Source organism: Bufo bufo, chromosome 7 (assembly GCF_905171765.1).
Source record: "Bufo bufo chromosome 7, aBufBuf1.1, whole genome shotgun sequence".
NCBI lineage: Eukaryota > Metazoa > Chordata > Amphibia > Anura > Bufonidae > Bufo > Bufo bufo.
Window position 1 is genome coordinate 116,256,765 of NC_053395.1, and position 16,535 is coordinate 116,273,299.

Genomic DNA, 16,535 nt, shown 5'->3' on the forward strand with positions numbered 1-16,535 from the left:
GCTGGTGTTACATTAGGCATTCACAGGAAACTGAAGTAAGTGTCGGCCTTTACAGGCCCCAAAAATTAGCCGACAGGTGTTCACCAAACAGCAAATACATTTGTATTCTGTTTGCTGGTGTTACATTAGGCATTCACAGGATACAGAAGTAAGTGTCGGCCTTTATAGGCCCCAAAAATTAGCCGAGAAGGCGTTCACCTGACAGCAAATACATTTGTATTCTGTGGCTGGTGGTACATTAGGCATTCACAGGATACAGAAGTAAGTGTCGGCCTTTACAGGCCCCAAAAATTAGCCGACAGGCGTTCACCTGACAGCAATTACATTTGTATTCTGTGGCTGGTGTTACATTAGGCATTCACAGAATACAGAAGTAAGTGTCGGCCTTTACAGGCCCCAAAAATTAGCCGAGAAGGCGTTCACCTGACAGCAAATACATTTGTATTCTGTGGCTGGTGTTACATTAGGCATTCACAGGATACTGAAGTAAGTGTCGGCCTTTACAGGCCCCAAAAATTTGCCGACGGGCGTTCACCTGACAGCAAATACAGTTGTATTTTGTGGCTGGTGTTACATTAGGCATTCACAGGATAATGAAGTAAGTGTCAGCCTTTACAGGCCCCAAAAATTAGGCACTTAACGAACATAAAAGGCCTTTTATGCCGCTGTATTTACCGAAGACAGGGACTATAAATTGTTATGGGTGGTGGCGGATATGGGCTGTCATGATGAATTTGAATCAAACCTGGTCTACCAGTCACATGTGTTGAATTCCTCCAAGATCCATGCCTCATTCATTTTTAGAAATGTGAGGTAGTCAACACTGTCGTGAGCTAAGCGAGTGCGCTTATCAGTCCCCCCTGCTGCGCTGAACGTCCTTTCGGACAGGACACTTGACGAGGGGCAAGCCAACAGTTCCATTGCAAATTGTGCAAGCTTTGGCCAGAGGTCAAGCCTGCCCACCCAGTAGTCCAGGGGTTCATCACTTCTCAGAGCGTCCAAATCGGTTAAACCGATGTAGTCGGACACCTGCCGGTCTAGAAGTTCCCTGAGGCTGGATCCGGAGGACTGAAAGAATGTTATCATATCAGAAGTGACCAACACATCTTCAAACCGCCCTCTTCTTGCAGGCGCAGTTGGAGTGGTAGCCGCAACTGTTTCTCTGTGAGTGGAAATTCCTCTGCCAGCGCCCAGAAAAGCAGAATGCAGCATTTCTCTAAGCAAGGCATGGAAGTGCTGCATTCTGACAGCCCTCTGTGATGGTGGTAACATTTTTTGTTTGTACCGGAGGTCTAAGTACGTTGCCACCCAGTACTGGTCCTTGCCCTTGATGCTTTTTATACGGGGGTCCCTCTTAAAACACTGGAGCATGAAGGCCCCCTTTTTCTCTAAACCTGAAGTGGTGTAGTGGCCTGGCTCCTGATCCTCATCCAGGATAATGTCGTCCTCATTCTCCTCCCCCCCATCCACGGACAACACCAGGGATCCCAGAAAGGTTTAAAGCATGCTCCTATTGCTCCTCCTCCTCCCAGGCACTATCCTCCTCTGACTCCTCTTCAGACTCCTGTTGTTGACTTGTCTCAGATGGAGTAGCCCTCGCTGAAAAATCATCCAGCATTGCGACTTCCTCATCTTCCTGCTCCTGCTCCTCGATGGCTTGATCTATGACACGACGCAATGCACGCTCCAGAAAGAAGGCAAAAGGTACAATGTCACCAGGGCCGGTGCAAGGATTTTTGCCGCCCTAGGCAAAGATCCATTTTGCCGCCCCCTCATGTCACTCACTCAATGACAGACAGACACACACTGACAGACAGCCATGCACCTAGACACTCACTGAATGACGTACACAGAAACTCACTGACAGACATACTCACTGACAGACACACATACACTCACTGACAGACAGACATACACTCATTCAGACACTGATTGACAGACACACACACTCACTCACTGACAGACACTCACTGACAGTCATACACCTACCCACTGAAACACACACACACACAGAAACTCACTGACAGACACTCACTCACTGGCAGACAAACACACACATATAAACTCACACAGACACTCACTGACAAACATACACACACTCACTGACAAACACACAGACACTGACCGATAGACATCCAAACTCACTGACATACACTCACTCACTGACATACACACACAGACACTCAATGACAGACACACATACATTTACTGACAGACATACACTCACTCACTCATACACTCACTGCTCTGCCATATTTAAGAAGCAACCTCCACCTCCTGGCCCCACTGTAACGGTGCTGGGGGTGGCTCAAGAGCTGCTCGCCCAGGGCTGCAGCCCCAGCAGGCCGGCGCCCTAGGCGAACGCCTAGTTTGCCTAATGGTGGCACCGACCCTGGATGTCACTGATGGCGCCCTGGCTGCGACTGACCAGTTGGTGATCTCATCAAATGGCGGCAGAAGTCTGCATGCCTCGCGCATGAGCAGCCACTGGCGTGGTGAAAAAAAACAAGCTCCCAGAACCTGTCCTGCCGCAGAGTTCGTACAGGTAGTCAATAACTGCACATTTCTGCTGGAGCAGCCTATCGAGCATATACAAGGTTGAGTTCCATCATGTCGGGCAGTCACAAATAAGACGTCTGACGGGCAGGTTGAGTCGCCGCTGGATGTCAGCAAGGCGAGCCATGGACGTGTAAGATCTTCTGAAATGGCCCGAGATTTTTCTGGCCTGCCGCATGACGTCCTGGACCCCGGGGTATTTGACAACGAATCGCTGCATGACCAAGTTCAGAACGTGTGCCATGTATGGTACATTTTTCCATGTGTGTCATTTTGCCCTGCTTCATCGTGCTCAGTAGAATTGGCACTGTTGTCGCACACCACTTTACCAACTGTCAAATTGAGCGGTGTTAGCCACTGATCTGCCTGTGAACGCAAAGCTGAAAGCAGTGCAGGACCGGTGTGGCTCTTGGCTTCCAGGCACAGCAGACGCAGCACAGCATGGCAACGTCTCAGCTGGCATGTCGAATAGGTTCTGGGGATCTTGGGCGGTGCAGCGGAAGAGACGGTAGCAGCGGAAAAGGAGGAGTCAGCCGAGGAGGAGAGGGAGGATGGAGTAGGAGGAGGAGAAGAAGAGGCAGGCCTGCATGCAACCCGGTGCCACGGGTTACATGCTTGACGGCCGTCAGAAGGTTCACCCAGTGGGCAGTGAAAGTTATATACCTTCCCTGCCCGTGTTTGCTAGACCACGTGTCTGTGGTCAGATGTATCTTGACACAGACACTGTGTGCCAGAGATACATTCACTTGCCGCTGAACGTGGCCATATAGCTCTGGGATGCCCTTCTGCGAGAAATATTTCCTTCCTGGGACCTTCCATTGTGGTGTTCCAATGGCCACAAATTTTTGAAAGGCCTCCGTGTCCACAAGTTTATATGGCAGTGGTTGGCGGGCTATCAGTTCCGACAAGCCAGCGGTCAACCGTTGGGCAAGAGGGTTATTCGACGTCATCATTTTTTTACGCTCGAACATTTGGGTCACGGAAACCTGCCTTTTTCCTAACAAACGTGAGGACGGCATGATGGAAGGTGGAGTGGAGGACAATTGTGAGGAGAGAGGAGAAGGAGAAGGAGAAGAGCCTGGATGGTGAGAACCTGGAGCGTGGCTTTGTGGGTTCTGACGGTGTTGCTCCCACTGGGCTCGGTGATGTGAGGCCAGGAGCCTTCTTAAGGCGGTCATCCCTAGGTGGGTGTTGGGCTTACCGCGACTTATGCGTTGACTGCAAAGGCTGCAGATGGCAACACTATTGTCAGCAGCTGACACATTAAAAAAAAGACCACACTGCGGAGCGCAAGAAGTGACCATACATGGTTGATGGCTCGCTCCTTATACATTAGCAGTCTGGTTTGTCCCTCCAGTTCAATGTAAGTTAGGACTGCTTCTCCTCCCTATCTGCTGGTCCATCTCTCCCTCTGAACTCCCCTCCGCTTCCTCTCTTGTGAGCACCTACGTTACGTCCATAGACACGTCATCATCAACGTCACCTTCCCCACCACTAACGTTAGAGTTCTTGGAGTAGGCAGCAACAGCAGGGACCAACCTCCTTGGCTGATCTGGGTACTGTCGCCAGACTGCTGAGTGGCGGCCATTGCTACCTCCTCTTCCTGATCCGATGCCAAGAATGGCTGCGCATCGGAAATGTCTTGTGATGGATCGGAAAATAATTCCTGTGAATCAAGCGGAGGGTATATGTTGGTGGTGGTGTTGGTGGTGGTGTCTTTGGGGGTGCACACAGCAGAGAGTGAAGAGGGTGCAGATAGAGAGGATGAGGAGGGAACAGAAGTGGAAGGCTGAGTGAGCCACTCAACCAAGTCTGGTGCGTCCTTTGACGTAATTGAACGCAGCTTCTGAAACTTACCACTTTGGCTCCGGCCTGGTGCTTCTGCCCTACCCCTACCACCCCTGCGGAAGGGCCTGCCTCTTCCTCTGCCTGTCATTTTTTAAATGACCTGTTGACAAAAGTTTCTAGAGAAGCGCAGTGTATGTGTAAGAAGGTATATAATACCCTGCTTCAATATGTCGTTTTGGTGGTAACTGGTCTATAATCACACCAGTTTTTAAAAAAAAAATATTTTAAATTTTATCACTGGCAGAGGTAACACAGTGAAAGCGGCGAAATTTCTTCAGTAGTGTAATCTTAGATAACACCCTGCTTCAATATGTTGTTTTGGGGGCCACTGGTCTTTCACACTAGTTATAAATATGTTTTCTTTTAAATTTTCTCACTGTGTGTAGCAGAGGTAATGCAGTGAAAGCGGTTAAATTTCTGAAGCACCCAAATACACTATTTGAGTAGTATGTTCTTAGATAACATCCCGGTTCAATATGTGGTTTTGGGGGCCACTGGTCTATAATCACACCAGTTATAAAAAATGTTTTCCTTTAATTTTTCTCACTGTGTGTAGCAGAGGTAACGCAGTGAAAGCGGATACATTTCTGCAGTACCCAAATACACTATTTGAAAAGTATATTCTTATATGACACCCCGCTTCAATATGTCGTTTTGGGGGCCACTGGTCTATAATTACACTAGTTATAAAAAAAAATGTTTTCCTTAAAATGTTCTCATTGTGTGTAGCAGAGGTAATGCAGTGAAAGCGGATAAATTTCTGCAGCACCCAAATACACTATTTGAATAGTATATTCTTAGATAACACCCCGCTTCAATATGTGGTTTTGGGGGCCACTGGTCTATAATCACACCAGTTATAAAAAATGTTTTCCTTTAATTTTTCTCACTGTGTGTAGCAGAGGTAACGCAGTGAAAGCGGATACATTTCTGCAGTACCCAAATACACTATTTGAGTAGTACTGGGTAGGCCATTTATATGGATACACCTTAATAAAATGGGAATGGTTGGTGATATTAACTTCCTGTTTGTGGCACATTAGTATATGTGAGGGGGGAAACTTTTCAAGATGGGTGGTGACCATGGCGGCCATTTTGAAGTCGGCCATTTTGAATCCAACTTTAGTTTTTTTCAATAGGAAGAGGGTCATGTGACATCAAACTTATTGGGAATTTCACAAGAAAAACAATGGTGTGCTTGGTTTTAACGCAACTTTATTCTTTCATGAGTTATTTACAAGTTTCTGATCACTTATAAAATGTGTTCAATGTGCTGCCCATTGTGTTGGATTGTCAATGCAACCCTCTTCTCCCACTCTTCACACACTGATAGCAACACCGCAGGAGAAATGCTAGCGCAGGCTTCCAGTATCCGTAGTTTCAGGTGCTGCACATCTCGTATCTTCACAGCATAGACAATTGCCTTCAAATGACCCCAAAGATAAAAGTCTAAGGGGGTCAGATCAGGAGACCTTGGGGGCTATTCAACTGGCCCACGACGACCAATCCACTTTCCAGGAAACTGTTCATCTAGGAATGCTCGGACCTGACACCCATAATGTGGTGGTGCACCATCTTGCTGGAAAAACTCAGGGAACGTGCCAGCTTCAGTGCATAATGAGGGAAACACATCATCATGTAGCAATTTCGCATATCCAGTGGCCTTGAGGTTTCCATTGATGAAGAATGGCCCCACTATCTTTGTACCCCATATACCACACCATACCATCAATTTTTTTGTTCCAACAGTCTTGGAGGGATCTATCCAATGTGAGTTAGTGTCAGACCAATAGCGGTGGTTTTGTTTGTTAACTTCACCATTCACATAAAAGTTTGCCTCATCACTGAACAAAATCTTCTGCGTAAACTGAGGGTCCTGTTCCAATTTTTGTTTTGCCCATTCTGCAAATTCAGTGCGCCGATCTGGGTTATCCTTGTTGAGATGCTGCAGTAGCTGGAGTTTGTAAGGGTGCCATTTCTGAGTAGCTAATATCCGCCGAAGGGATGTTCGACTAATGCCACTCTCCAGTGACATGCGGCGAGTGCTAAGCTGTGGGCTCTTGCTGAATGAAGCTAGGACAGCCACTGATGTTTCTTCATTAGAGACAGATTTCATGCGTCCACATTTTGGCAAATCCAACACTGAACCAGTTTCACGAAACTTAGCAAGCAGTTTGCTAACTGTAGCATGGGAGATGGGTGGTCTCGTAGGGTGTCTTGCATTGAAATCTGCTGCAATGACCCGGTTACTGCGTTCACCAGACATCAACACAATTTCTATCCGCTCCTCACGTGTTAACCTCGGCGACATGTCAATGGCTGTAAACAAAGAGAAACTTGCAAATAACTCATGAAAGAATAAAGTTACATTAAAACCAAGCACACCATTGTTTTTCGTGTGAAATTCCCAATAGGTTTGATGTGTCACATGACCCTCTTCCTATTGAAAAAACAAAAGTTGGATTCAAAATGGCTGACTTCAAAATGGCCGCCATGGTCACCACCCATCTTGAAAAGTTGCCCCCCTCACATATACTAATGTTCCACAAACAGGAAGTTAATATTACCAACCATTCCCATTTTATTAAGGTGTATCCATATAAATGGCCCACCCTGTATATTCTTAAATAACACCCCGCTTCAATATGTGGTTTTGGGGGCCACTGGTCTATAATCACACCAGTTATAAAAAATGTTTTTCTTCAAATTTTATTACTGTGTGTAGCAGAGGTAACGCAGTGAAAGTGGCTAAATTTCTGCAGTACCAAAATACACTAATTGAAAAGTAAATTCTTAGATAACACCCCGCTTCAATATGTCGTTTTGGGGGCCACTGGTCTATAATTACACCAGTTATAAAAAAAATGTTTTCCTTTAAATTTTCTCATTGTGTGTAGCAGAGGTAACGCAGTGAAAGCGGATACATTTCTGCAGCACCCAAATACACGATTTGAGTAGTATATTCTTAGATAACACCCCGCTTCAATATGTGGTTTTGGGGGCCACTGGTCTATCACATCAGTTCTAATACTTTTTTTGGGATTTTCTAATATAGGGGTTTATCAGGGGCTTTCAAACTTGAAATTATCCTGATGAAATCTGCTCTCCAAAATCCATGTTTTGCTCTTTCCTTTCTGCGCCATTCTGTGGTATAGCAGTTTACGCCCACATATGGGGTGTTTCTATAAACTGCAGAATCAGGGTAATAAATATAGAGTTTTCCTTGGCTTTTAACCCTTTTATCTCTATTTTCCTTTATTTCTTGACGAACGCCTAAAGGGTTAACAAGGTTTGTAAAACCAGTTTTAAATAACTGGAGGGTTTAGTTTCTAAAATTGGGTAATTTGTGGGTGGTTTCTACTATATAAGCCCCCACAAAGTAACTGAACTGGTCCTTAAAAAAAGTGGGTATTGGAAACTTGGTTTTAAAAATTGTCATTTCTTTGTATCTGCAATTGCCCTCATATAACTTACGCTCAGGTTAAGTTTATGCTTCCAAGAGATTGTAACAATGTAGATTTCTATGTTATTACTTTTTGATGAAAATAAATAAAAATAGTTTTAAAACAATAAAAATTGCTTCTATAATTCCAAGCCTTCCAAAAAATAAAATGACATTTACAAAATGCTGAAAACATAATGTAGACATATGGGAAATGCAAAGTAATAGCTATTTTATGAGGTATCACTGTCTGCTTCAAAATTGCAAATTTTATTTTAAAAAAAATTATAAATAAAGGTGAACTATAAATTTACAACTATCATAAAGTACAATGTGTCACGAGAAAACATTCTCAGAATGGCTTGAATAAGTAAAAGTGCTTCAAATTTATTGCGTCATAAAGTGACACATGTCAAATTTCTATTTCCTGGTCCTTAAGGTGGTGAAAAATGGCAGGGTCTTTAAGGGGGTTATTTATGAAACAGATTAAAGAATACGCCTTTATAGTGGGGATACCTTTGGAAGTGCAAAATGAGGTTTCTATGTCAGTATTTTGGGCAGCTCTTCTCAGCCCAATAAACCTGCCTTATGCTACTTGTAGGGAATAGCCTATTTAATGAATGGTTACTTATGATAGGATAAACGGGGCATTGTGCATTCTCCTTACAATGCAATGAAGCACATTGACGTGTATATTTATTTGGTGGAGATCCATTTATACATATTCTTCATATTTAATCTGACATTGAGTAAAAGTATTTTTTTAATAGTGTACTTTCCCTTCCTATACTATTTCACTGGATCTGCTGAAATGTTCCTTTAAGGTAATTAGAATATTTATTGTTTTTGTTTTTTAACTGTGCAAAAATTAATCTTGTAGAAAGGCACAAGGGACCATCATAGATGGAAGATATGTGTCACCGAGGTTCCTGGCCTCGGTGAAGTAGGAGCCAGTAGTGTAAATGTCCACAGCAGTTGCTGATGGACACTTTGATAGTTAGCATAGCTGTGAAAAGCTAATCCGGGCCGGCTCTTACTGGGAGCAGCCAAAGTGCAGGGAGGGTTGGCTGTTCCCCATGGTCCAGGCCGGGTTTTGACGGGCTTACAAAAAAGTCAGCCAGCAGGGTCAGTGGTGTGATTACCTGGCTGATGGTGGAGCTCTGTGTAGCTGTGTGTTTTTGGAGCCGAGTGAAAACCAGAGGGTCTCTGCTGAGAGACAAAGGACAAAGCAAGGTTCCCATCCACTCCGTGGGGAGTACGGTACTGTGCCCTAAAACTTTCTATGTGATTTTTGAGATTCAAGACTGAACTGTTTTTCTTTAAGTGTCAGCTGAAGTAAGCTGATCACTTCTGCCTGTTGAATTGTGGTGTGCCAACAATAAAAGACATTTATTACTTTGATTTCCACCACTAAAAGGCTACTGTGTATTTATCTGAAGGCTACCATTTGGGAAATCCCTACAATTGGTGTCGGATGCGGGCACACCCAGGATTGCTTGAAGCAGCAACAAGTTAAATGTCAGAAGCAGTTTTTTTTTCCTCTGGTTGGACTCTTAAAGGGCCAGTAGCCTAAATTACTGAATGGATTTTTTTTGTTGAAAGGAAGTTTTTCAATTGATGTCCTGGGTTAAAGCAGCAGCGGAGCTTCAACAAGAATCAATGAAAATGGAGGATCTTATCAAGCAGATGGTGCAGAGCAATCTACAGCAGCAACAGGCATTGGAGCAACAACGGCAGGCTAATGCCCATCAGCAGGAGACAAACCGCCTACTGGCGGATCAAATTGCAACGGGGTATGTGGCTGAACAGAATGTGGGCGGAATAAAAAACGTGCAATCTGCCTCACCGTCTTTGAGCGGGTCGCTGAGCGGGAGAGACTACCAGATGAGCAATGGGCCGAGGTGCTGGCCCCCTTCCTCTCAGGCGAACCCCAGAAGGCGTATTATGACTTATCATTGCAGGATGCACGGGAATACTCCAGACTGAAGGCAGAAATATTGGCACGTCTGGGGGTAACCATCACCGTCCGAGCTCAGAGGGTGCACCAGTGGGGGTTTCAGAGAGGCAAGCCTCCCAGATCCCAAATGTTTGATCTACTGCACCTCGTCCAAAAATGGCTACAGCCGGATGTCTGTTCCCCAGCCAAAATGGTGGAGCGGGTCGTAATGGACCGATTCCTGCATGCTCTCTCTAAGCCGGTACAGTGCTGGGTTGCACAAGGAAATCCGCAGACTGCAGATGACTTAATAGGTTTGGTAGAGAGGTACTATGCTGTAGAGCCAACCATGGCTGCCTCAGGATCCTTGAACTCCCCCTATGCTGTAGAGCCAACCATGGCTGCCTCAGGATCCTTGAACTCCCCCTACTGGAAGGCATGGGTTGACACTGAAGTGCAGAAAAAGGGACTAAACCCCCCCCGGGGTGGACGTTATGAGGCCAAGAGTCTATCAGAACCAACGCCACGACCGTCTTTAAGAGAGGTCATCTGCTGGAGGTGCCGTGGCCTGGGACATATGGCAGCCCAATGTCCCATCAGCCCAGAACAAATGGACTGTTCTGTGGGGAGACGAACCTCACTGTTTGCGTGTAGTGCGGTTCCTAATGTTGAGGGAGGACTCCCTTTTTGTACAATTAATGTGAATGGCAACCCCACAAAGGGACTTCTGGACTCGGGGAGCCTGGTCACGCTCCTAACAGCCCGTATTCCTCATGTTGGTTCCTGGGAAGACCTTGGGAGTCACCTGCATTCATGGTGATACCAAGGTCTACTCAATAGCCCAGGTGACCTTAAAAACAGAAGAGTGTACGGTATACCACCAGGTAGGGGTAGTGCAGGGGTTGATGCATGAGATGATCATTGGCCGAGACTGTCCTGTGTTCTGGGACCTGTGGGCCAAGGCAGTACCGCAGCAACACCCTGGTGCTGCAGACAGCCCCGTGCTCCTTGACCCTGAGATGGTCCCTGACTTTCCGTTCTCGGCCATGGTAGGTGAGAATGAGGAAGAGTCTGCCCTTGAGGAGACGGTCCCCGACTTTAGAGGTGTCTCGGGGAAACTTTGGGACTGCTCAGTTCCGAGATGAGACTCTAAAAGGGGCCTTAAACAATGTGGGGGTAGTAAATGGGGCACCTCAAGAGCCAGGGGCAGATGAAAGGTACCCTCACTTTGCAATGAATGAAAACTTGTTGTACCGGGTGGTAAAATCCGCAAGGGGGCACCAATATATATTAGTGGTAATGGATTATGCTACCCGATACCCTAAAGCGGTGCCCTTGAGGAAAGCTACCTCTAAAGTTATAGCCAGAGAACTGTTTCAGATTTTCTCCAGAACAGGGCTGCCCAAGGAGATCCTGACTGACTAGGGGACCCCGTTCATGTCCAGGGTCATGCAGGATCTCTGTAAAGTATTAAAAATTAACCAGTTGCGTACCTCAGTGTACCACCCACAGACAGATGGCCTGGTGGAACGCTTCAATAAAACTTTGAAGGCCATGTTGAAAAAAGTGGTTGAGAAAGATGGCAGAGATTGGGATTACCTGTTGCCTTATCTACTGTTCTCAATCAGAGAGGTACCCCAAGTGTCAGCAGGTTTCTCGCCTTTTGAGTTGTTGTATGGAAGGCATCCACGAGGCCTGTTGGATATTGCTAAGGAGACCTGGGAGAGTGAGGTCACGCCTTACAAAAGTGTCATTGAACATGTGACTACATTGCAGGAGCGAATAGCTCAAATGACACCTATTGTGAAAGAGCATATGCTCCAAGCACAGGAGGCGCAAGCGAACGTATACAACAGGACCGCCCGTTTTAGACAGTTCAGTCCTGGGGACCGTGTTTTAGTCTTAGTCCCCACAGTGGAGAGCAAGTTCCTGGCCAAGTGGCAAGGGCCCTATGAGATAACTGAGAGGGTGGGCGAAGTTAATTACCGGGTATATCAGCCAGGTAGGAGAAAGCCCTATCAAATCTACCACATCAACTTGTTAAAACCATGGAAGGATAGGGACCCTCCTGAGAGCCCATGTCTGTTGACCCAACCAGACGCCACCATCGACAATGTAAAAATTGCCGAAACCCTGTCCCCTTCCCAAAAATACCAATGCCGGCTCCTGTTACAGCAGAATAGGGACTTGTTTACAGAAACCCCTGGCTTAACCAAGGTCATGGAACATGAAATTCTAACAGAACCTCAGGCGCGAGTAAATTTAAAACCATACAGGATACCTGAGGCCCGAAGGGAGATAGTTTCCAAAGAGGTCCAGAGAATGTTAAAACTGGGGGTAATTGAGGAATCCAAAAGTGGGTGGTCTAGTCCCATAGTGCTAGTCCCGAAGCCCAATGGAGAATTGCGATTTTGTAATGACTACCAAAAATTAAACGAGGTGTCCAAAGTAGATGCTTATCCCATGCCCCGGGTGGATGAGCTCATTGAGAGACTAGGGCCAGCTCGATACATAACGACCCTGGATCTTACAAAGGGATACTGGCAAATTCTGTTGTCGAGAGAAGCTAGGGAAAAAACTGCGTTTGCTACACCGGAAGGGTCCTTCCAGTACGTTAGGATGCCGTTTGGGTTGCAAAGGGCCCCTGCCACCTTCCAGAGAGCTATGGACCAAATCTTACGCCCACATCGGGAATATACGGCCGCTTACTTGGATGATATAGTGATCTTCAGTCAAGATTGGGAGAGTCACCTCAGTAAAGTTCAGAGCATCCTAGATGCACTACGAAAGGCCGGGTTCACTATAAATCCAAGTAAGTGTGCCATGGGGTTGGAAGAGGCTCGATACTTGGGATATATCGTAGGAAGAGGTATAATAAAACCCCAAGTAACTAAAGTGGAAGCTATCCAGAAATGGCCCCGCCCACTTACCAAGAAACAGGTCAAAGCCTTTCTCGGTATTGTGGGATACTACAGGAGATTTGTTCCTAAGTTTGCAGAAATAGCAGTACCCCTGACCGACCTTACAAAAGGGGGGAAGTCTGCTGTGATCAAGTGGTCCCCGGAGGCTGAAGAGGCCTTCCAAAAACTTAAGTCCGACCTCTGTAGACAGCCCATCTTGGTAGCCCCTGACTTCTCCCGGGACTTTATTGTTCAGACAGATGCATCAGAAGTAGGCATAGGGGCAGTAATGTCTCAAGTCATAAATGAGGAGGAACATCCCGTGTGTTACCTCAGCAGAAAACTGTCCCCGGCAGAGCGGAATTACTCTATAATTGAAAGGGAATGCTTAGCCATTAAGTGGGCCCTTGATTGTATCCGATACTATCTCCTGGTCTCGGATCATGCCCCTCTGCAATGGTTAAGAGAGAAAAAGGGTAAGAATGCCCGTGTCACCCATTGGTTTCTAGCTCTACAGGACTTTAGGTTTTCGGTAGAGCATAGGCCGGGAAGGCTACAAGGAAATGCGGATGCCCTATCCAGAGTACAGTGCATGTTTGCTGGAGTTGCCCAGACCCCCGGCTTTGGGCAGAGGGGGGGATATGTAGAAAGGCACAAGGGACCATCATAGATGGAAGATATGTGTCACCGAGGTTCCTGGCCTCGGTGAAGTAGGAGCCAGTAGTGTAAATGTCCGCAGCAGTTGCTGATTTACACTTTGATAGTTAGCATAGCTGTGAAAAGCTAATCCGGGCCGGCTCTTACTGGGAGCAGCCAAAGTGCAGGGAGGGTTGGCTGTTCCCCATGGTCCAGGCCGGGTTTTGATGGGCTTACAAAAAGTCAGCCGGCAGGGTCAGTGGTGTGATTACCTGGCTGATGGTTGAGCTCTGTGTAGCTGTGTGTTTTTGGAGCCGAGTGAAAACCAGAGGGTCTCTGCTGAGAGACAAAGGACAAAGCAAGGTTCCCATCCACTCCGTGGGGAGTACGGTACTGTGCCCTAAAACTTTCTATGTGATTTTTGAGATTCAAGACTGAACTGTTTTTCTTTAAGTGTCAGCTGAAGTAAGCTGATCACTTCCGCCTGTTGAATTGTGGTGTGCCAACAATAAAAGACATTTATTACTTTGATTTCCACCACTAAAAGGCTACTGTGTATTTATCTGAAGGCTACCATTTGGGAAATCCCTACAATCTATATCAATCTTTTACCTGATTTGTGCATATGATTACAAAAAAGACAACTCTAAAACAAGGGTGAATGAGTTTCATACATCTTTTTATTATGTGTCTCTTTACACAACCATGAAAAAGTTTACAAAGATGATTAATGCCTGCCAACTGTGTCCTAGTTATTGCAGCAAATCATGCTAACTACAATTGAGTAATGCCAGCATTGATTTTAAACAGAAGACAAACATTTTTCCTGCATTGTAAAACTTTTTAGTCCCCCATGTTCACTTACAAAGTTTCTGAGAGGAAAGTTGATGATAGCACTTAGCACCATGAAATTCAAACTTTCCTTTCATTTTAGTGGTCTTGGCTAACAACGACAGAAACATATGGAAAGTACCTAGCAAAACTGAATTTACTTATCAGTTCTGAACAATACATCTAATACAAAGTAGTATCTGTGCCTGCCAAATTGTTTCAGATGATAACTGTACTGTGTTGACTCAGCTGAGTCTTACAGGCTGATCTTATTCTCATGCCTCATCAAACACACCCCACATTCTGCCCATGATGAGGTAGATGAAATGTGGAAGTTCTTTCTGTTTACTATGAACTTCATCTTGGTTAGAAGGTGAGTGTACTTTGATGTATTTATTTATCATTGCTTGTTAGGCCACACATTTAACAGTGTTTTTCTTCTTTCTGACCTTTTTTAGCACCATTCAGATGTCTTCAAAATAGGATTTTTTGTACAAAAAATAGAGCAAAGCAGTTTGTGTAATTGCTAAATATTTAGTGTCTGTACACCAGATGATGCCCTTTCCCACAATGTGTGGAAGATAAATTACTATTTTGGAGACACAATTATAATAGGGGCAAAAAGGAGTGCTGATTGTTTGCTGTGGTTTAAAATTATGTAATACCCTAAATTTACAAGAAGCATACTGGTCCCACTTCTACACCAAATTCTTGGTCTGATCCTCCGATATCGAATGGCGCAATATCTACAATAGGCAATCTTGTAGTCTTGCGTGTTCTGTACTCAAAAACTGTTTTATCCCAGTCTCCTGTGTGTTTCTGTAAAGCAATTTAAGAATAAGGTTAGAGTGGGTTTGAAACACTGTTAACTAAATTAGATGCTTTAAAATGCTCCAGAAAAATGTATATGTGATTATTACATAACTGAAGTTACTATGCAGATATTACATACACTTTGCACATAAAATTTTACAAGGCCCCACACTATGTATATTTATAGAAATGATGGTCCCAAGTACAGACAAATATCTATAATGATAGATAATTCTAGCAGTTGATGTGGGGTCTTGATCATTAGTAGTAAGGAGCTGGTGTTCTCGTCAAACTCAAAGTGACAGGTGACCACTCCCCTTTTCTGCCCATAACCCCACCCACTCCACCCATAACCCCACCCACAATCCCACCCCAAACCACTCCTAAAATAACGCCCCATTCAAATCCCTTTTTATTCTTTTAGATCCGATAAAGCGTCAGTAATTTAATCAAGTTTAATATGTTTAAAAATAAAATGATATTAAGCTTATATTAAACTCTTATTAAGTTATTATTAATATTGGCAATAATTATTTGATCCGTCTAGCTTTGCTAAAGCTAAATGACCTTCGATGATGTTGCCAAAGGTCCTGCAAGGTATACGATGCAGTCCAACACATCAGTAATTTAATTAAGTTTAATATGTTTAAGAATAAAATGATATTAAGCTTGTATTAAGCTTATATTAACCTCTTACTAAGCTATTATAAATATTAGCAGTGGCTAATTCTAAATATTGGCAGCGGCTAATTGATCCTTCTATCTTCCTAAAAGCTAAAAAAGACCTTTGATGTTGTCACCAAAACGCCCCATTTTCCGCCCATAACCCCAGTCCACTCCGCCTACAACACGCCCATCAAAGGTCCCACAAGGCAACAGTCCAGAGTATCATTACAGATCCTTCAACCCCTAAAAACATGGAGAGGATGATAGCTAACTATCTAGACAGCTCTCTAGCTATCTATCTATAACGTGGCTATCTATCAAACATCTATCTATTTATCTTTCTACCGGTCTATCTTTCCTAGCCTATGAATAGAGGTTCAGACATGTCAGGACATGTTCTACTATATTTTTTATAACTATCTATCTTTTATCTATCAATTATCTATCTATAATCCGGCTTAATAAAATAACACTATAAATATTTTATCTTTCTATATATCTATTTATCCATCATCCTAAAAATGTATCTAATTATCTATCTATCTATCTATCTATCTTTCTATCAATCTGTCTATATATCGACCTATCTATCTACTCTATCTGTCTTTCTATCTTTCTATCTATTATCTATCTATTATCTATCTATCTTACTACCTTTCTATCTTTCTATTTATCTATCCATCTATCTAACAATGTATCTATTTATCTATCTAGCTATCTATCTATCTCTTATCTATCTATCTATCTATCTATCTATCTCATATCTATCTTTATTTCAATCAATCAATCAATAAAGCTTTATTAGCAGGTCTAAAATTATACATTAGTATTGCCAAAGCATATAGAAAATAGGGGGTTGAGAAATGGGGACACACCCGGGGTCGGTGTATAGGAGTCCGTGGCATAT

General features: G+C 44.3%; 1 protein-coding gene across 1 annotated transcript in view; it reads right to left on the minus strand.

The window, feature by feature from the left end:
- Window positions 1-13,980: 13,980 nt before the first annotated feature.
- The window catches only part of COL3A1 (collagen type III alpha 1 chain), a 106,567-nt gene continuing 104,012 nt past the window's right edge, over window positions 13,981-16,535 (minus strand). Inside the window, exon 51 of the mRNA XM_040439256.1 lies at window positions 13,981-14,968. Within this exon, the coding sequence (XP_040295190.1) occupies window positions 14,822-14,968 (147 nt within the window). The 3' untranslated portion in view covers window positions 13,981-14,821. The remainder of the gene's footprint in view (window positions 14,969-16,535) is intronic.